Below are 21,887 nucleotides of genomic sequence, written 5' to 3' on the forward strand. Positions count from 1 at the left end.
TGGAGGCTGGCATCCCTGAGTCCCCCCTCCAAGCAGCCCTTTCCTCCAGGGGAACTGATCTCTACAGTCTGGAGAGGAGCTGTCATTCCAGGGGATCCCCAGGCCCCACCTGGAGGCTGGCATCCCTGAGTCCCCCCTCCAAGCAGCCCTTTCTTCCAGGGGAACTGATTTCTGCAGTCTGGAGAGGAGCTGTCAATCCAGGGGATCCCCAGGCCCCACCTGGAGGCTGGCATCCCTGAGTCCCCCCTCCCAAGCAGCCCTTTCCTCCAGGGGAACTGATCTCTGCAGTCTGGAGAGGAGCTGTCATTTCAGGGGATCCCCAAGCCCCACCTGGAGGCTGGCATCCCTGAGTCCCCCCTCCCAAGCAGCCCTTTCCTCCAGGGGAACTGATCTCTGCAGTCTGGAGAGGAGCTGTCATTCCAGGGGATCCCCAGGCCCCACCTGGAGGCTGGCATCCCTGAGCCCCCCCTCCCAAGCAGCCCTTTCCTCCAGGGGAACTGATGTCTGCAGTCTGGAGAGGAGCTGCCATTCCAGGGGATCCCCAGGCCCCACCTGGAGGCTGGCATCCCTGAGTCCCCCCTCCCAAGCAGCCCTTTCCTCCAGGGGAACTGATGTCTGCAGTCTGGAGAGGAGCTGTCATTCCAGGGGATCCCCAGGCCCCACCTGGAGGCTGGCATCCCTATCCTTTCAGCTTCCAGGGAGAGTTGAGACCCTGTTACTGCAGATTAATTGATCAGCCTGTGAATGCGTATATATCTTAGTGGGAGGTCTGACCAGCAGGGGGAGCAGAATTCCATTTTTTCCTTCTAGAACAGCTGACCCTAGTTTGCAGGCAGGGAATCGCCACCCCAATTGAGAAGACCCATTGCGCCCAGTTCACTTCTCCCGCTATTTTGCAAAGTCTCATGTGCACCAATGCAACTCATGTCCTTGGCTGGAGACCTGCAAAACAACCCCAATTCACACAGCTGATCCGTCTCTAGGAGATCCCAGACCTTCCGTTGAGCACATGTGGTTAATCTTCCCAGAAACAGACGTTGAGCCATTCTCATATTATTCTTCAAACCCTGAGCCAATTCTAAGGAGCCCAAAGTCCAACGAAGGAAAGTTTGACTTTCGAGAACTAGTAACCCCCAAATCTTGTTGGTTGCTAAAGTGGATTAGGGATGCCAGACCCACTGGGGCTGGGGGAACCCCTACTTTGGCACCTCCCCGACTATTGGGGTTTAAGAAAGTGGGGGAACTCCCCACCCACCCAAAATTTGCAGAGCATCCTTTCTGGCTTTGATGAAGACACTGCCTGTTGCCGTTGTTCGTATCCGCTCCCCCTGTAACTCATGGAGCTGATATATGACAACTCACTGGCTGCCACCCCTGAAGAAATGCCAGCCCTGTGGATTTCAGGGTGGGGGGAAGTGAATATAAATTCCTCACTCTCATTCTGGGGAATTTTATTGAAACAAATACAAAGAAACCCTAACAACATACACACAACTAAATCTAAACTCATCACACAGATGAAAGTAAAGGGGTGATTGGGTGCAAAACAGGGATAATATTTTGGGTCAAATGAAAGTATATTTACCATCTGACAAGAAGGGAGGGGGGTTCCAGAAGAGGCAGCCCGCCAGCAAGCTGGATCTCACATAAGGGAGAACCAATCACGAGAATGGAGATGGTGTGTCTCTGCTCCCTTTTATAGCAGATTTTGTACCTTAGGGCCAAACCACAGAAGTCCTGCGACAAAGCTGTGATGTGATCACTCAGGCAATGTCAAAGAAGTGCAGGTTTATTAATGGGCAAACCGGAGTTTGATAAAGAAACTCTCAATGAGACTTGGTGAATCTTAGAGCTGGTGAAAGGTTCTGGACGATTTCCTTGGAGTGGACTACATCTGCATTTTGATGGGAAGGGGAGTCCAGGCTCTTTGCTAATGGGATTCTGAAACAATACAGGGTCATTGATTAGATCAACCACTGGTTCAGGTGTTGTCCTATTCCTGTTGTGCTCTGGTGGGGTAAAATCACACTACCCACCCTTTTGTGCAACTTATAGAATCATAGTCAATCAATGACTATCCAGAAAGACGAAAACACTGCAGGAGCTCTAAGAAGCCTATTTGGATGAACAGAGAACTTCAAGAGGAACTAAGAAAGAAAAGGAAAATGTTCAGGAAATGGAGGGAAGGACAGAGCTCTAAAGAGGAGTACTTACAGGTTACTAGGCACTGTAGATCAGTCATCAGAAAGGCCAAAGCTGAGAGTGAGCTAAGATTGGCCAGGGAAGCCCATTGTAACAAGAAAAGATTTTTCAGTTATGTGAGGAGCAAACGTAAAGTAAAGGAGGCAATAGGCCCACTGTTGGGTGCGGATGGACAAACTCTAACGGAAGATGCAGAGAAAGCAGAAAGGCTTAGTGCCTATTTTACATCTGTTTTTTCCCACAGGTCAAAGTGTTTAGGCACATCTAGAGATGGCCATAGCCAAAGGACAGTGTCTGGGTGGCAGGTTAACATGGATAGAGAGGTTGTCGAGAGGCATTTAGCTGCACTGGATGAGTTCAAATCCCCTGGGCCGGATGAAATGCACCCGAGAGTGCTCAAAGAACTTTCCAGAGAACTTGCACAACCCTTGTCCATCATCTTTGCACAGCTCTTGTCCTCTTTAAGGACTGGAGATGTCCCGGAGGACTGGAAGAGAGCAAACGTTATTCCGATCTTCAAAAAGGGGAGGAAGGATGACCCGGGAAACTACAGACCAGTGAGTCTGACCTCTGTTGTGGGGAAGATAATGGAGCAGATATTAAAGGGAGCGATCTGCAAACATCTGGAGGACAATTTGGTGATCCAAGGAAGTCAGCATGGATTTGTCTCCAACAGGTCCTGCCAGACCAACCTAGTTTCCTTTTTTGACCAAGTAACAGGTTTGCTGGATCGGGGAAATTCGGTTGATGTCATTTACTTGGATTTTAGTAAAGCTTTTGACAAGGTTCCCCATGATGTTCTGATGGATAAGTTGAAGCACTGCAATCTGGATTTTCAGATCGTTAGGTGGATAGGGAATTGGTTAGAGAACCGCACTCAAAGAGTTGTTGTCAATGGTGTTTCATCAGACTGGAGAGAGGTGAGTAGCGGGGTACCTCAGGGTTCGGTGCTCGGCCCGGTACTTTTTAACATATTTATTAATGATCTAGGTGAGGGGGTGGAGGGACTACTCATCAAGTTTGCAGATGACACCAAATTGGGAGGACTGGCAAATACTCCGGAAGATAGAGACAGAGTTCAACGAGATCTGAACACAATGGAAAAATGGGCAAATGAGAACAAGATGCAATTTAATAAAGATAAGTGTAAAGTTCTGCATCTGGGTCAGAAAAATGAAAAGCATGCCTACTGGATGGGGATACGCTTCTAGGTAGCACTGTGTGTGAACGAGACCTTGGGTACTTGTGGATTGTAAACTAAACATGAGCAGGCAGTGTGATGCAGTGGTAAAAAAGGCAAATGCCATTTTGGGCTGTATCAACAGAGGCATCACATCAAAATCACAAGATGTCATAGTCCCATTGTATACGGCACTGGTCAGACCACACCTGGAGTACTGGTTGCAGTTCTGGAGGCCTCACTTCAAGAAGGACGTAGATAAAATTGAAAGGGTACAGAGGAGAGCGACGAAGATGATCTGGGGCCAAGGGACCAAGCCCTATGAAGATAGGTTGAGGGACTTGGGAATGTTCAGCCTGGAGAAAAGGAGGTTGAGAGGGGACAGGATACCCCTCTTTAAGTATTTGAAAGGTTGTCACTTGGAGGAGGGCAGGATGCTGTTCCCATTGGCTGCAGAGGAGAGGACACGCAGTAATGGGTTTAAACTTCAAGTACAACGATATAGGCTAGATATCAGGAAAACGTTTTCACAGTCAGAGTAGTTCAGCAGTGGAATAGGCTGCCTAAGGAGGTGGTGAGCTCCCCCTCACTGGCAGTCTTCAAGCAAAGGTTGGATACACACTTTTCTTGGATGCTTTAGGATGCTGGAGGCTGATCCTGCGTTGAGCAGGGGGTTGGACTAGATGGCCTCTGTGGCCCCTTCCAACTCTATGATTCTATGATTCTATGATTCTTCAAGGTGCACATTCTCAGCTGAATGCTTCTCTTACAAGCCCCGTGCTGCAGGTCCAAGAACCGCTTGACCTCAGAACAAAAAGAACAGGTCAGTGGCATCACCCCCACGCCCATCGGCCTCCGTGCCTCAGGCCCCGGACTCATTTGTGACAAATTAAGAATGTAAGAGAAGCCACGTTGGATCAGGCCAAGGGCCCATCCAGTCCAACACTCTGGGTCACACAGGGGCCAAAGCTCAGGTGCCCTCAGGAGGTCCCCCAGTGAGGCAAGAGTTCCAGAACTGGCCCCCAAAGTGCCACGGAGACTCAGCCTCCCTGCCCCAGACATAAGAACCTAAGAGAAGCCATGTTGGGTCAGGCCAATGGCCCATCCAGTCCAACACTCATAGACATTGGACCCAGGCTGTGTACGTTGGGCCAGGTGGGGACTTTGGCCCAAGACGTCATCTGGTCAGCCACTGGGGATTGTATTGGCTATGACAATGTTTAAAAATGTTGCATTGGCTGCAGCAGCCCCCACAGAAGAAGAAGAGTTGATTCTCATATGCTGTTTTTCTCTACCGAAGGAGTCTCAAAGCGGCTTCCAGTCGTCTTCCCTTTCCTCTCCCCACAACAGACCCCCTGTGGGGTGGGTGAGGGTGAGAGAGCCCTGAAATTACTGAAGGAGAAGAGTTGGTTCTTATATGCTGCTTTTCTCTACCAACAGGAGTCTCAAAGCGGCTTCCTATCCCCTTCCTTTCTTCTTCCACAACAGACACCCTGTGAGGGAGGAGAGGCTGAATAAGCCCTGATATTACTGAAGAAGAAGAGTTGGTTCTTATATGCCACTTTTCTCTACCCGAAGGAGTCTCAAAGCGGCTTCCAGTCGTCTTCCCTTTCCTCTCCCCACAACAGACACCCTGTGGGGCAGGTGAGGCTGAGAGAGCCCTGAAATTACTGAAGGAGAAGAGTTGGTTCTTATATGCCGCTTTTCTCTACCTGAAGGAGTCTCAAAGCAGCTTCCTATCCCCTTCCTTTCTTCTTCCCACAACAGACACCCTGTGAGGGAGGAGAGGCTGAATAAGCCCTGATATTACTGAAGAAGAAGAGTTGGTTCTTATATGCCACTTTTCTCTACCCGAAGGAGTCTCAAAGAGGCTTCCATTCGCTTTTCCTCTCCCCACAACAGATACCCTGTGAGGGAAGTGAGGCTGAGAGAGCCCTGATATTGCTGAAGAAGAACAAGAGTTGGTTCTTATATGCCACTTTTCTCTACCGAAAGGAATCTCAAAGGGGCTTCCGCCCGCCTTTCCTCTCCCCACAACAGACACCCTGTGAGGGAGGGGAGGCTGAGAGAGCCCTGAGATTACTGAAGAAGAAGAAGAGTTGGTTCTTATATGCCACTTTTCTCTACCCGAAGGAGTCTCAAAGAGGCTTCCAATCGCCTTCCCTTTCCTCTCCCCACAACAGACACCCTGTGAGGTGGGTGAGGCTGAGAGAGCCCTGAGATTACTGAAGAAGAAGAAGAGTTGGTTCTTATATGCCACTTTTCTCTACCCGAAGGAGTCTCAAAGAGGCTTCCAATCGCCTTCCCTTTCCTCTCCCCACAACAGACACCCTGTGAGGTGGGTGAGGCTGAGAACTTGAAGGAGAACTTGAATTCTGGAAGGAAGGAAGGAAGGAAGGAAGGAAGGAAGAAGGAAGGAAGGAAGGAAGGAAGGAAGGAAGGAAGGAAGGAAGGAAGGAAGGAAGGAAGGAAGGAAGGAAGGAAGGAGGAAGGAAGGAAGATAGCCTCAAACATTCTTCTTCTTCTTCATTAGAAGTGTATTTATTTATACTTTCTCCCCAGGGGGAACCCAAGGTGGCCTACCAGACTCTCCCCTACTTTATCTTCACAACAACCCTGTGCGGTACGCTGTTCAAGATAGTGACTGGACTGAGGTCACACAGTGACTTTCCATGCAAGTGGGGATTTGAACCTGGGTCTTGCAGGTGCTACTCTGATAGTCCTAACAACTGCACCAGGCGAGCTCTCCATCCACATTTAGAATTTAACAATCACAATTCACAACTGCCGGGTCCCAAAGCAGCTTGCACTGTTCTCCTCCCCTTCATTTTATCCCCACAAAACCCCTGTGAGGTAGGCTAGGCCGAGAGTGGCTGACCCACAGCCACCCAGCAAGCAGAGTGGGTCTGACACTACCACTACCCCACAATATAGGATAGCCTTGTCGATGGCTGTCAGCCCTGAATCTGAAATGGAACCTCCATGTTCAGAGGCAGTCTACCTCAAAAAGCCAGCGCTGGGAGAGGAGGAGGAGGAGGAGGAGAAGGAGGAGAAGGAGGAGGAGGAGGAGGAGGAGGAGAAGGAGGAGAAGGAGGAGGAGGAGGAGAGGAAGGAGAAGGAGGAGGAGGAGGAGGAGGAGGAGGAGAAGGAGAAGGAGGAGAAGGAGGAGGAGGAGAAGGAGAAGGAGGAGAAGGAGAAGAAGGAGGAGAAGAAGGAGGAGAAGGGGAAGGGGAAGGGGAAGGGGAAGGAGAAGGAGGAGAAGAAGAAGGAGGAGAAGGAGAAGGAGAAGGAGGAGAAGGAGGAGGAGAAGGAGAAGGAGAAGGAGGAGGAGGAGAAGGAGAAGGAGGAGAAGGAGGAGGAGGAGAAGGAGAAGGAGGAGAAGGAGAAGAAGGAGGAGAAGAAGGAGGAGAAGGAGGAGAAGGAGAAGGAGGAGAAGGAGGAGGAGGAGGAGAGGAAGGAGAAGGAGGAGAAGGAGAAGAAGGAGAAGGAGGAGGAGAAGGAGGAGGAGGAGGAGGAGACGAAGAAGGAGAAGAAGAAGGAGAAGGAGAAGAAGGAGAAGGAGGAGAAGGAGACGAAGAAGGAGAAGAAGAAGGAGCAGAAGGAGGAGGAGAAGGAGGAGAAGGAGGAGGAGGAGGAGAAGGAAAAGGAGGAGAAGGAGAAGAAGGAGGAGAAGAAGGAGGAGAAGGAGGAGGAGAAGGAGGAGGAGGAGAGGAAGGAGAAGGAGGAGAAGGAGAAGGAGAAGGAGGAGAAGAAGGAGAAGGAGAAGAATAAAAGGAGGAGAAGGAGAAGGAGAAGGAGGAGAAGGAGGAGAAGACTTCTGTGCCCTGCTTGTTGACCTTCTGAAGGCATCTGGGCAGCTGCTCAGTGAAACAGGATGCAAGACTAGAAGGAACCTCCGCGTTCAGGAGCAGTCTACCTCAACATTACCAGCACTGGGACACACACACACACGGAAGGCTTGGGCCTCCAGGCTCTGCAGGTAATCCTTCCAGGGGGGCAGGCCTGATCTACTGTCCCGATGCAGCCCGATTTGTTCACATGGGGGGGACCTCTTCTCAGCAATTGTGTTGGGTTAAGCCTTCCCGTTTCGTCTCTCAACATGCCCTTGCGTTGCCTGCTGTTGTGGTTTAAGCAGCTCGCCCACCTGCCGTTTTCTAAGTGGTTTTTGTTAGCCACCCGCTGCTCAGCCTGAAAAGGCTTTTTTTGAGTGTTTGTGGCTGCACCAGAGGATGTTTTATTTATGCTCAGCGGCCCAAAGCAACACAGACTTGGCGGCTGCTTCTTGGCATCCTGCTGGTTTTTCAGTCTTAAGTACTGTCGTATTTTTAAAATATATATATTTTTTTAATCGAGTCTCACGTCAAGAGTCAAGCCAAGAAGGAAGAGCTGTTTTATGTACCCCGCTTTTTACTACCCGAAGGAGTCTCAAAGCGGCTTCCAATCGCTTTCCCTTTCCTCTCCCCACAACAGACACCCTGTGAGGGAGGGGAGGCTGAGAGAGCCCTGAGATTACTGAAGAAGAAGAAGAGTTGGTTCTTATATGCTGCTTTTCTCTACCCGAAGGAGTCTCAAAGCGGCTTCCAATCGCTTTCCCTTTCCTCTCCCCACAACAGACACCCTGAGAGGGAGGGGAGGCTGAGAGAGTTCTGAGAGAACTGTGCATAGCTCAAGGTCTCCCAGCTGACTGTGTATCTCAAAGCAGCTTTCCATTGCCTACCCCTCCTCCCCCCACAACAGGCACCCTGTGAGGTAGCTGAAACTGAGAGAACTCTGAGAGAACTGGGACCTGCCCAAGGTCACCCAGCAGGCCCCATTTGTTTCAAAGCAGCTGACAATCGCCTTCCCTTCCTCTCCCCAAAACAGGCACCCTGTGAGGGAGGTGAGGCTGAGAGAGTTCTGAGAAAACTGTGCATAGCTCAAGGTCACCCAGCTGACTGTGTGCCTCAAAGCAGCTTTCCATGGCCTTTCCAAGAACTGAGACAGGTCCAAGGTCAACCAGCAGTTCTCATGTGTCTCAAAGGGACTTACAATCGCCTTCCCTTCTCTCCCCACAACAGGCATCCTGTGAGGTAGGTGAGGCTGAGAGAGCTGTGGGAGACCTGGGACTGGCCCAAGCTGGCTGCACGTGGAGGAGCAGGGGACCCAACCCAGTTCTCCAGCTTAGCATCCACCGCTTTTAACCACCCCACCACGCTGGCTCTCACACAATCCAAAGAGCAAGAGGCAAATGAATGCCTGGCCCATAGCAGCTTCAGCCCATCGTTCAAGCCCCCTTATGTTCTGCTCACAAAGTCCCATCCCCAAATCCTTATTGCATTTCCACAAAGCAATTCCAAAATCCCTTTTCTTTTAATGCAGCACTTCCAATTTGCCAAGTGCTTCCCGAGCTTTATTGGTTGCCCTCACAACAGCCCTGTGAGGTAGGTCACTACAATCCCCATTTTACAAGTGAAAAACTGACAAAGGGGGCGCTTTGCATCCAAGGCCCCTCTGAGAGACCCCGGCAGGCGGCGGGACTTGAACCCAAGTCTCTCGAGGTTTAATACACAATCATTTATTCGTCGGACTATCTATTCCTCTCCTACCGGTCATTCAGAAATAAAACCTATGTTAGTTTTACAGTGTATGTTTGCTAGAACACGGCAAAATCGGCTGCTTTCTAAGTCCCGTTAAGAATATTCACAAGAAGCTAGGGTTGCCAGCTCCGGGTCGGTAAATTTCTGGAGTTTTGGGGGTGGACCCCAAGGAGGACAAGATTTTAGAAGGGGGCAGATTTTGTGGAACTGAATGCCCGTCCTCCAAAGCTGTTGTTATCTGTAGATCAGTTTTTAATTAACAAATCTGAACACAAACTCAGTCCAATGAAACAAGAAAACGAAAAGCAGGATCAACGGAAGGCATACTGACAAAGAAATTTTGCCAATCAAATTATGTCAGAGTCTAATGTAGAATTAGAGTCAAGCCGAAATGGGGTTCCGAATTCTGCCTCCGTTTATTTTTATAGAGAGCTTAATTTTGAACGTACAATTCTGACTCTAACAAGGTGGCGTGCTTGGTTTTTATGGTACTAATTTGAGACTTCTCAACGTGGAACTTTGTAAAACAGAGAATGTAAGGGACATGTTGTGTATTTATATAGGAGCGAGTCACTGAGGTAAAAGTTGGTTTTGAAAACGGACAAGCAAATATAGACAAGTGGGACAGCTTGTATTGAACAAGAGAAAGAAAGAACTTATCCCAAGGCTTCTATAGATGTGACTAAAATTATTACAGAATAAATGAAGTAAAGAGTTCTTCGTTCTTGTTTGTTTATTCTCGTATAGGATCCAACCAGAACGGTTTCTAGATATGTCCCGTTTTCAAATGGAAATTTTTACTCAGTGGTTGTCCTTTGAACGTAAATGTCACGAATATCCAAACTGTGAAATTCAACCTCTGTTGAATAATATAGCGTATATATCGGCCTTTGGCTCTTCAATATGAGGATGCTAGTAATACCAACTGCTCCCCAAAAACGGAGAAGAATCTGGAACCCAGTTTTGACTTGACACCAATTCTACATTACTGAAGACTCTGATATACTTTGACAAAATTTCTTTATTGGTATGCCTTCCACTGATCCTCCTTTTTGTTTTCTACCTGGAGGTTGGCAACCCTACAAGAATCCCATTCCATCTGTTAATAGCCCAGGGTATTTGGTCTTTTCTACACCAAGCTCCCTCTGCCACGTGGCTTCTTGATTTCCCTGGTCCTCCCCACACCTGGAATCCCTTGGACATGAAATTGAGGTCCCTGTGGGTAGGGCCTTGGACTAGATTCCCTTGGAGGTCCCTTAAAAATCTATGATTCTATAAGAAGGGATTTGCTATGCACACTAGCAGGTGTTAATAAATCCATGACAGATGAAAGCAATTATTGGGTTTCACTGATAACATAAAGAGCTCCTTGCAAGCAGAAAGCTAGCACTGCAAGGACTTGCCTAGACCCCTGTCCCAAAAGTACTAGTTTTTTTGTATTGCATGCTAGGCATCCCCATGGTTGGCATATTACCTGCCAGAACCTTTCCTGGCATCTACCACATGTTTTTAGAAAGTAGGGGGCCTGCAGCATTCTGATTGGTTGCTGGAGATTTGATTTGCTACGCAGCTTTTTAAAAAATTGATTTTGGCAGCGGCTGCTACCTCAGCCTTTTGCTCTGACTCCTGTGGCTGAAGCTGTGTGGCAGACATTTTAGGGTTGCGCCCTCTCCCCAATACTATCCTCCATTTAAAAGGCTAAGTATAGTGTCCAGATCACGTGCTGTGATGTTACCACTTTACTCTTCTCTGTGTTCAGTTTTGGGCACCCCAGTTGAGGAGGGATGTAGACAAACTGGAGCGTGTCCAGAGGAGGGCAACAAAGATGGTGAGGGGTTTGGAGACCAAGACGGATGAAGAAAGTATGGGGGAGCTTGGTCTGTTTAGCCTGGAGAGGAGACGACTACGAGGGGATCTGACAGCCATCTTCAAGTATTTAAAAGAGTGCCATGTAGAGGATGGAGAAGAGTTGTTCTCTCTGGCCCCAGAGGGATGGACCAGAACGAATGGGATGAAATCAATTCAAAAGAAATTCCGTCTAAACCTCCGGAAGAAGTCCCTGACAGTCAGAGCGGTTTCTCAGTGGAACAGGCTTCCTCGGGAGGTGGTGGGTTCTCCATCTTCGGAAGTTTTCAAGCAGAGGCTAGATAATCACCCAACAGAGATGCTAATTTCATGAACTCAGGCAGAGTGTGAGTGGGTGGGCAGGAAGGGATGTGCCAGCGTTTGTCTCTTGTGGCCCTTCCTTGCATGCCCAGGGAATTGCTGATCGCCACTGTGGGATGGCAGGTGAATTCCCTCCAGGCCAGGCTGGATTCTGGAGATTTTTTGGGTGGGGATCACTTGGGCATGAAATTGGGGTGACTGTGGGTGGGCAGGACTGTGGGTGGGTATCCTGCATAGTGCAGGGGGTTGGACTAGATGACCCTGGAAGTCCCTTCCAAGTCTAGGATTCTAAAGTATTGTCTCCTCAGACTGGTAGCAGCTCTCCAGGGCTTCAAACACCAGGGATTGAACCTGGGACCTTCTCCCTGCCAAGCAGATGCTCTATCATTGAGCCACAGCCTCTCCCATGAAACCGCCTTATACTGAATCAGACTATCAATCCATCAAGGGCAGGAATTGCCTGCTTAGACTGGCAGCTGCTTTGCCAACATTCCAGGTTTTTTGACATCACCAGCGACAGGATCTTTGTGACTGGAGATGCCGGGGATTGAACGTGGGACCTTCTGCCTGTTGAGCAGACGCCCTGCCCCTGAGCCACACCCCTTCCTGGTATTTGGAACGGGTCTCCAGCGGAGCACGTGAAGCTGGCTCGCACCAAATCAGACCCTGACTCCACCAAAGTTCAGCCTTGCCTTCTCAGGCTGGCAGCCGGTGTCCAGCCTCTCAGGCGGAGGTCTTCCCCATCCCCTCCTGCCTGATCTTTTTTATTGGAGATGCCGGGGATTGAACTTGGGACCTTCTGTATGCCAAGCAGAGGCTCTGCCACTAACTCATGGCTCTCCCCATGGCTCTCCAGTGTCTTTCCCATCACCTCCGGCCTGATCTTTTTAAAGCTAGGGACGCCGGGGATTGAACCCGCAACCTTCTGTGTGCCAGACAGGGACTCTCTTCTACTGAGTCACAGCTCCTCCCCTAGTTTCTCCCCCCCCCAAAAAAAAATACAACTAATGACAAAATTAAGAAAAGGGAAACTGGGGATTCTTTAGTGCGGTCACATTACAGGTCATGTAAGGGAGGGGGGGAATGTTTCACTACTTACTACAAGACATAGGGGCAACTTGAAAGAAGGAGGAGGAGAAGGAGGAGAAGAAGGAGAAGGAGGAGGAAAAGGAGGAGGAGGAGAAGGGGGAGGAGAAGGAGGAGGAGGAGGAGGAGGAGGAGAAGGAGAAGGAGGAGGAGAAGGAGAAGGAGAAGGAGAAGGAGAAGGAGAAGGAGAAGGAGAAGGAGAAGGAGAAGGAGAAGGAGAAGGAGAAGAAGAAGAAGAAGAAGAAGAAGAAGAAGAAGAAGAAGAAGAAGAAGAAGAAGAAGAAGAAGAGAACATCATCTGTGTGGGGGAATCTAATCTATGGGAAGGCGCTACTGATACCTCAGCTGGTTTGTAGAGGCTAGCCTGCTCGGACAGCCAAGCCGGGCTGTCTCTGAGTCATGCAAAGAACCTCCCCACTTTTCTTCTACTTCCACTGAACAGCTGCCCGGAAGGCTGATTTCGTGAGCGGAAGAGGAGGGGGGCGGATGTCGGGCTCCTTAACCCTTCACGGTTCCACCTTGTCAAAATTCCCCCTGCCCCTTCCCGAGGGGATCCAAATACTTTCCCACTGCAGAGATACATCCAGATGGGTCGCCCTGCTAGGCGGTCTGTAGCAGCAGGCCAAAGTGAGAGTCCAGGAGCACCATCAAAACTAAGAATGTCTGCGGCAGGGGCGGAGCTTTAGTGAGCCACTGCTGAAACTCACAAAAGCTCCTCCCCTGCCACGAATTTTGTTAGTCTTTAATCTCCTGCTGGGCTCGGAAGAAGCGGGCCGTGACTCATTAAATCTGCTCCCCTGCCACAAATGTTGTGAGTCTTGAAGGTGCTCCTGGATTCTGGCTCTTTTCTGCTTTCCCCACTACGAATGGGAGAACCAGCGGGGTGAGTTATTTCACCCAGGCACATGGCAAGAAGGGAAAGGTTTAAGCAGTGCTTGCGCATGAGCGCACATGCACCCTTTCTCAGTTAAAAATAAAAGTGGGAAACCATTCAGGGGCCAGCTGCAATAAGCTCTAGCGTGGCTCTCTGGGTAACCTACTATAACCAGGCTCTCTCCTGACAGCCCTGGAAAGGCATCTCCAATTGGTTGGGAGTGAATTGATTTTTTTTTACATATATTTTTTTAATTAGAAAAAATATAGCGGGTGACATGACCATATATCGGGTGACATGACCATATATGGCCATGTCGACCTGCCCTCCCCAATGGCCGGGCCTGGAGGGGGTGGGAAGGTGACACATGCCCCGTCCAAACAAATCCTCGCTGGCCTGCTGACGTCACATCCGGTGGGAGTGTCTGGGTGATGTCACTTCTGGCGTCATGTGACTTCTGAGGGCTGTGGCAGGAAGTTGCGGCCTGCTGACATCACTTCCTGGGTTTCTCGAAGCCTGGAGGAATGTTTCAGGGGTTTCTCAATGGTCAAAAGGTTGAGAACGGTGGTCCTAGACGTACTACTGTGCGCATTGTATAGTTACTGCTGCTAAGACGGTCGCTTGGCACGGAGCGGTTCGTTTCGCAAGCCTGCCACTGGCGCGACGTGGCAGACCGAAGCCGTCCAACGGCGGGAAGACACGGAGGTTCTCAAAGTTTCAGGCCATCCTTCCCGAGAGACGCGCAAGACGGCGGATCTCCGACAGGAGAATTCGAACCTTAGGACAGTTGTAGCCACCCGTCCTTCCTGGCCCCACGCCGCACGCAGGGCTACCCGCTTTGCATACAGTTGAGGCGCGTGGAAATGAATTGGCACTACTGTATTTTTTTTAAATGGCAACCACCACCTTGTTGTGCGTGACGGGTGGGCTACCGCATGCTTGATACTGGAACTATTATTTTTAACGAGCGAGTAAACCCGCCGGGCGGATGCACAGAGGAAGGCGGCGAGTGCCGCGACCCCGCAGAAATCTTCTTGGGCGTCGTCGCCCTTTGCGAAAGGAACGAAAAAAGGGTCATCGGAGCAGGTGAGGCGACCGCCGAGGGTAGAGTTTCAAAATTCGTCTTCGGAGCTATCTGCTAGAAGCATCACGCGATCTTGCATGCTGTTGAACTCCCGCTGCTGGGGAGGGAGGGAGGGAGGGGGAGGCGGGAGGGGGGAGGAGCAGAATAACAGCATCAGCAGAGGTGGCTAAACTCACGTCACAAATTAGGGGAAAGATGACGGTTAATGGGAAACCTGTCCTGCAGTTCTGTCAATCCGCTGGGCTGGAGTCGTACCCCTGGTAACAGTCCCTTCCCTGCGGTATCTCTGTTCTTTTTCTAGTTCTCCGAGCTCCCGGAAGAGATCGGGGCCCTGACGGAGCTAGCACAATCCTGCAGGGCCTGCAAAATGGAGCTCCTCGGCCAGGCATTTGGTTGAGGTTGACCGAACTAACAACAACCACCAGGCCCCAAAAACCCCACCCCACGAACTGACCAATCTATGGGATCATAGATAATCTGGTTAATATCGTTACCACCCGCAACTGGAATATCATTGAAACCGCTGCTGTTACTGTTTTATTAATATTAATATTAATATTATTATGATCAATTATTTATTATTTATTTATTAATGATTAATGATTAACGATTAATTAATTATTATTACTTGATTATTGATTATTAATTGATTATTAATTATTAATTATTAATAATAATATTCTAGCCTGCCGCTCCCCTGAGGCTCGCGGCGAGTAACAACATGTAAAACCCCCATGAAACCCCTAGTACATAGAACACCTAAAACAATCCCCGACCCACCCGACCCACACTACCGGATGGCGGCAGAACTATCCGGGAAACCAGGGGTCACTGCTGATGTAGATGTAAAAGGGGGGGCCCCGATCTAAAAAGTGGGGGGCGCTGGCCTCAACCATAGGCCTGGCGGAAGAGCTCCGTTTTGCAGGCCCTGCGGAAGGATGGCAAATCCCGCACACTCCTGACAGGAACTCATGTGACCTTTTTCTAAAAAACTTCCAACAAAGGAGACTCCACCATGCTCCTCTTTTCCCGTGATTTGAACTCGCTACTCCTAATCCTTGTCTCTAAACTTGCAGTAAAAAAGTTGGCCCTCTCTTCAACATGCCTACCTGTTCACCTTCTCTATTCTTTGGGTTTTTTTTCCCCATTCTTTTCTTTTCCCCTCTTCTTTTTATATTTATTCTTGAAACTTTTTATCTTTCTGTATTTAAAATCAAAAACTTTCCATCAGTTTTTTAAGGCGATTTTAAAAAAAAACCCCACAACATTAGATAAGAGGGAATAAAATATTTCTTTGCTGTTATTACTTCCCCTGGGGGCACCCTGTTGAGGACAGCGCTACGTTCCACCTTTAAGCGGGCAAAACCATATTCATGGTTTTATTTTGCCTCTTCTGGATGGAGAATACGACCGTGTGTCCACGTGCAAACCGAAGATCAAGGCGTAGAGCGCGACAACACCATGGAAGACATTTTGCAAAATTAGAGGACTCCGCCAAAAATCTGTGGCCCTCGCAAAATTTAGGCTGTTTGTGGTTCAGAATGTGGAGCAAAGAACTTTTTTTCCTTTTTTAATGTGGAGTCTATGCACCCCTGGGGGTCCTCAGGACGAGCTCCGGCTTTCTGACCCTCTGACCCTCTGCCCGAGCCCCAAAACCACATGGGGAGACACGACGGACCCCACACAGCCCTGGAGCCTGGAGATACCTTTTGCTTCTGTCTTTTGAAGCCGTTCCGGCGCCGGCGGTTCATAATCTTCACGCTGTACAGGGTGACGAGGATCATGAGGGCTCCCGCGATGCCAACCCCCACCGGGACCAGCATCCCGGACATGTACCCCGCCTGCAAGAGAAGGAGAGGCAGGGACAGCAAGCAGAGGGTCAGCTCAGCTGTGCGTTCCCCTCACCGCTGGTGCTGGTGCTACGACTGCTAATCGACACTGTGGGACGGTGGGTGAATTTCCTCCAGGCCTGGATGGATTCTGGAGATTTCAGGTGTTGGGCGGGGGGAATCACTTGGGCACGGAATTGGGGTCACTGTGGGTGGGCACGTAGTTGTGAGTTCCTCTATTGTGCAGGGGATTGGACTAGATGACTCCGGAGGTCCCTTCCAACTCTATGATTCTATTGGATGGATGGATGGATGGATGGATGGATGGATGGATGGATGGATGGATGGATGGATGGATGGATGGATGGATGGATGGATGGATGGATGGATGGATGGATGGATGGATGGATGGATGGATGGATGGATGGATGGATGGATGGATGGATGGATGGATGGATGGATGGATGGATGGATGGATGGATGGATGGATGGATGGATGGATGGATGGGTGGGTGGGTGGGTGGGTGGGTGGGTGGATGGATGGATGGGTGGGTGGGTGGGTGGATGGGTGGGTGGGTGGATGGATGGATGGGTGGGTGGATGGGTGGGTGGGTGGATGGATGGATGGATGGGTGGGTGGGTGGATGGGTGGGTGGGTGGATGGATGGATGGATGGATGGGTGGGTGGGTGGATGGATGGATGGATGGGTGGATGGGTGGATGGGTGGGTGGGTCGGTGGGTGGGTGGATGGGTGGATGGATGGATGGGTGGATGGATGGATGGGTGGATGTACACACATATATATAAAGTTATATAACTTATATAACTTTATATATATGTGTGTGTATATATATATATATTCAAATCTATGTTAGATACATACATGTATTTTTCTGTAACTGGGGATTGTTTTATTGTTCTGAATGTCTATATGTAACTTGCCATGAGCCAACTGTGAGTACTGAGCAATAAATTCAATAATAATAATAATATATATATACAATGAAAAAGGTAAAGGTATCCCCTGTGCAAGCACCGGGTCATGTCTGACCCTTGGGGTGACGCCCTCCAGCGTTTTCATGGCAGACTCAATACAGGGTGGCCTTGACATTCCCTTCCCCAGTCATTACCGTTTACCCCCCAGCAAGCTGGGTACTCTTGGAAGGATGGAAGGCTGAGTCAACCTTACATATACAATGCATACATATATATGTCCCTTCCAACTCTATGTTTCTATACACACACACACTGCAGCTGTTGCTAAAATTAATTTGCTTCCTGGCCTTGTGTGGCCTTTCAGCTTCCCTCCCCCTTTCCCCCCCACACACCTCAATATTTATATCTCCTTCTCCCCCGCGAAATGCAGGATTCGGAAGAAATGAGTTTCTATTCCTGTCTTTACAAACAAGAGCTGCGTTCGGGGCTCACGGGAGAGCCTTCTGCTCCCTTCTCGCCCTCCTCTCTCTTCTCAGGCAAATTGAAAAGCTGTAATGAGGTGCTAAAAAAGATGAGGCCCAGCAGCCTCGCTGTTTCCCTCGCGGGGTGAGATTTGGCAAGACAGTCGCTCAAAAACCCTCTCCAGGCTGGGACAGATATTGCCTGCAGTCCACTAAGCCAGGAGGCCCCAACCTTTTGGGGCTTGTGGGCACCTTTGAAATTCTGGCACGGGGCACAACCACAAAATGGCCGCCGCAGAAGGTGGAGCCCAATGCAACATGGCTGCTGCGGAAGGCGGAGACTGTCACAAACAGAAAGCGCAAGTAACAGGGAAGACGAGGAGTAATTTTTTAAAGAATACACTGGGACAGAGAAGCATGAGAGAAAATAAAACACAAACAATATTATTTTAATCGCCACAGCCAATTAAGTCTCCTAAAGGTAAAGGTAAAGGTATCCCCTGTGCAAGCACTGAGTCATGTCTGACCCTTGGGGTGACGCCCTCCAGCGTTTTCATGGCAGACTCAATATGGGGTGGTTTGCCAGTGCCTTCCCCAGTCATTACCGTTTTACCCCCCAGCAAGCTGGGTACTCATTTTACCGACCTCGGAAGGATGGAAGGCTGAGTCAACCTTGAGCCGGCTGCTGGGATTGAACCCCCAGCCTCATGGGCAAAGCTTTCAGACGGCTGCCTTACCACTCTGCGCCACAAGAGGTTCATAGGTCTCCTACGGACCTATATATATCAATTTTTCAAAGGATAAGCATCATGCAAATCCAGAGGGGTAGCTGTGCTAATCTGTGGCGGGAGGGGCGGAGGGGGAAGAGGACTCCAGTAGCATCTTAAAGAGTAACCAAAATTGTTGTGTCTGTAGACCTGCCGAGGACCGAGCTTGAGGTCTGAGGCTGGTTCGAAACTCTGCAACTGCATTGTGGCATGGCCTCATGGGAACTGTAGTCCATAGACATCTAGCAAGCCACAGTTTGGCTACCCCCTGTACTGCCGAGTTACCCAAAGTTGGCTTTCCTTCACCACAATGCAAAACACATGCACAAAGCTGGCTGCAATCTCATTGAATCGCCCGTGTGCCAGAAATAGAAAGAAAGCTAAAACTTAAAACGGGAGAGGAGGAAGAAAGTCAGATCCAATTTGCCATTAGGAGACAAGGCCCGTGGCTTTCTCTTTTCCAGCTGGCGCAAGAACACCTATGCTGGCGGAGGAGAGTGATTTCAGGCGATTCCAGCCTTCCTCCGCAGACCCTATAATGATGCCCAGATCAATTTCTGGGAGTCCTGTGCCCCTGGGGCAGCCTGAGAACTATAAAGGAGTGGAAATAACAGTTCCATTAGCAAGTCCAGCTGACTGAAATGTTTATTGGAGGCATCCCCCTGATTAAAATGGTTATAAATTAATTTTTGGAATGTAACTGCTCCGTGTCAGCAGAAAAAAATTGTGAGCTTCCTTAGTGTAGCAGCCAGAATGATAATCGCCCCAAACTGGGAAAACGCAGAAAATATCGCATTAGATAAATTGCGAAATAAAACAAGGCCATTTATGATTCTGGGGAAACGATCCAATCACATTAAGGTATCTCGAGGCGGGAGAAAGAATGAGGACTTCAATAAAGTTTGGGTTAATTTGGTAGGTTACTGAAGCAATTTTTCAGATGGTAATATATGTAAAAAGATCATTGTAGCAGGAGCTGTGAGGTAATGTATAAAGATAACACCAACAACGCCTTTGTAAAAATTGGGAATGAAAGAAGGTTCAGACTACCTGCATTCCTTTTGGAATTTGTGCCCTTTTCGCTGTGTTGTCTTTCGTTTTATGTGTTGTTTCTTTTAATCAAATTAAATAACAATATTATTATTTTTTTAAGGTTATAAATAGATTTTTAAAAAATGGCCCAGCTGAAAAGAAATCTCTGCTGGCAAAGGATTTTGTAAGAAAGGAAGGGGGTGTGTGAAACCAGGATATGGAGAAGACTGTTTGATCGGTTGGTTGGCGTGCCAGGCCCCAACTTTGGTAGATCCGGGTTCAAATCTCGACAAAGAGTGGAGAACGCTTGCTGGGGGACTTCAAGCCAGTCACTTTCTCTCAGCTGGGCCTACCTCACAGGGATGTTGTGAGGATAAAATGGAGAACAGGGTAATGAGCTGAACTGCTGTTAACTCATGGGAAGAAGGGCGGAATTGTCAAAAAGGCATTTGATAAAGAGTCCGTGAAAAACATCCCTACACTTTCAAATAACCCTTTCTTGAGTTCATATATGCAGAAGCACGGGGGGGGGGGGGGCTCAGAAAGGCTAGACCTCAAAAGTGCTGTCAAAGAACGTTGTATATATGTGTCCAAGAGCTCCTTAAAGACTAGCAATATTTGTGGAAGGGGAGGAGCTTTTGAGCTGCTGCTCACTTCTTCAGATACAGAAAGCTCCTCCCCTGCCACAATTTTTTGTTAGTCTTCCAGATCCTCCTGGACTCTTCCTATTTTCTACTTCAACACGGCCACCCATCTTGATCTATCTTTTGTACGTGTGTGTGCAGACGTGTGTGTCTATAAAATGCCATCAAACAACAGCTGGTTCATGGTGACCCCAGCAAGAGCCTTTCAAGGCACATGAGAAGCAGAGGTGGTTGGCCATGGCCTTCCTCTGCAGAGCCTTCCTTGGTGGTCTCCCATCTTAGACTTATGCTGACTCCACAGCAAAGGTCTTTCCAGGCACGTGAGAAGCAGAGGTGGTTGGCCATAGCCTTCCTCTGCAGAGCCTTCCTTGGTGGTCTCCCATCCTAGACTTATGCTGACTCTACAGCAAAGGTCTTTCCAGGCACGTGAGAAGCAAAGGTGGTTGGCCATGGCTTTCCTCTACAGAGCCTTCCTTGGTGGTCTCCCATCCTAGACTTATGCTGACTCCACAGCAAAGATCTTTCAAGACATTTGAGAAGCAGAGGTGGTTGGCCATGGCCTTGCTCTGCAGAGCCTTCCTTGGTGGTCTCTCTTCCATCCAAGTATTAAACAGGTCTGACCCTGCTTAGCTTCCAAGATCTGACGGGATCAGGCTGCACCACGCTGCCTTCCCTTTGTAACTTCTTATATAAGGGGTCGGATATTCGTTTTTCTCCCCCAAAGAAGACCTCTGGCTTTGCCAGAAGCTTCATGCTCCAACATTCCAGAATTCAAGATTTCATAAAGTAATTAAAATGTTGTCAGTTTTCCCAACAAAGCTTACCTTGTCTTTGAGCTTCTTCATCCAGTTTCTCACTAGAAAAAACAACAACAAGCAAAATGTTAATAGCGGTCTTTGTTAGAATACACAAGATCTGAAGTGTGCATGATTGAAAACTATAAGGGGAATGCCCTACAGGGGGCAGTGGAGATATGCAAGCTAGCTTACTCAGAATAGAAATTTCCTGGTGTTTTTCGTATGGTCTCCCCCTGTGTGTTGATTGGCTCAGCTGGAGACTGTCAGGCCTCCGTCGAACTCTCAATGAGCCGACTCGCTGTTGAAGAAAATCTCTTTATTGACGAAAGTGGCAAGCAGAGTGCAAGGTGCTTCCTTGCTAAAACTAAAGGGCAAGCTGACAAGCATAACTTTTTTGTTTTCCCTGAGACCCTCCTGCCAATTTGAAAAAAAGGTACACTAAACAAAGTACCAGTCCCAAAAATTTCCCAGACAAAGTTTTCCATGTGGAAGCGCATGCTAGAATCTAGATACTACAAAGCATTCCCAATCTATGCATATAAAAGTTCGGAGCAATAAAAAATTGTCGGGTCTCTAGTTTGTGGGAAAATACTCTGAGAGAACAGCTGAGAGAACAACTTCACCTGAGCCTTCCTCTTTCTCCTGCTAAGTCCGCTAGCCACCTGATCAGTGGCTAGGGGGGGGGGGAGACCCGGCAGTGGGAGGTCCCCCAATCCACTAGGAGGAGCACTGGCAACATTTGGAGGAAAGGACGAGATAAGGACCAGTGTACTTGAGGGATCACCTCCCCGCCTACGCCCCCAAAAGAGCTCTATGCTCCGCCACCACCAACCGGCTAATGGTCCCTGGCCCTAAAGAAGTCCGCCTGGTCTCGACCAGGGCCAGAGCCTTCTCTGTCCTGACCCCAGCCTGTGGAGTGAGCTCCCGGAGGAGATCAGGGCCCTGGTGAAGCTAAAACAGTTCCGCAAGGCTTGCAAAAAAGAGTTCCTCCATCAGGCATTTGGTTGGGACCAGACATAACCAACAGCAACTGAAGGGCCCCTGCTCCCCCCCTCCCAGAACTCCATCAGGGCACCCTGGACCTGTTTGCACTGTTGCACTATTGCGTTGTTTGCACTGTCACAATTTCTAGATATTAGTATTGTTGTTATGGTTACTTGTATGTTATGGATTGTTTCGTGTATTATTTATACGTTTTATGTAAACCGCCCTGAGCCTCTGGGGAGGGCAGTATATGAATGAATGAATGAAT

General features: G+C 49.1%; 1 protein-coding gene across 2 annotated transcripts in view; it reads right to left on the reverse strand.

Moving 5' to 3' along the window:
* Positions 1 to 12,145: 12,145 nt before the first annotated feature.
* ARMH4 (armadillo like helical domain containing 4) overlaps positions 12,146 to 21,887 on the reverse strand; it is a 56,777-nt gene continuing 47,035 nt past the window's right edge. The window contains exons 6-8 of one of the 2 annotated variants that reach the window (XM_077324008.1): positions 20,663 to 20,694; positions 15,875 to 16,009; positions 12,146 to 14,262 (exon numbers count right to left, since the gene is read on the reverse strand). In XM_077324008.1, the coding sequence (XP_077180123.1) occupies positions 14,197 to 14,262; positions 15,875 to 16,009; positions 20,663 to 20,694 (233 nt within the window). In that variant the 3' untranslated portion in view covers positions 12,146 to 14,196. Of the gene's footprint in view, positions 14,266 to 15,874; positions 16,010 to 20,662; positions 20,695 to 21,887 lie in introns of both variants that reach the window. The other variant, XM_077324007.1, reaches the window with a different exon arrangement.

This window comes from Paroedura picta, chromosome 2 (genome assembly GCF_049243985.1).
Source record: "Paroedura picta isolate Pp20150507F chromosome 2, Ppicta_v3.0, whole genome shotgun sequence".
Taxonomy (NCBI): Eukaryota; Metazoa; Chordata; class Lepidosauria; order Squamata; family Gekkonidae; genus Paroedura; species Paroedura picta.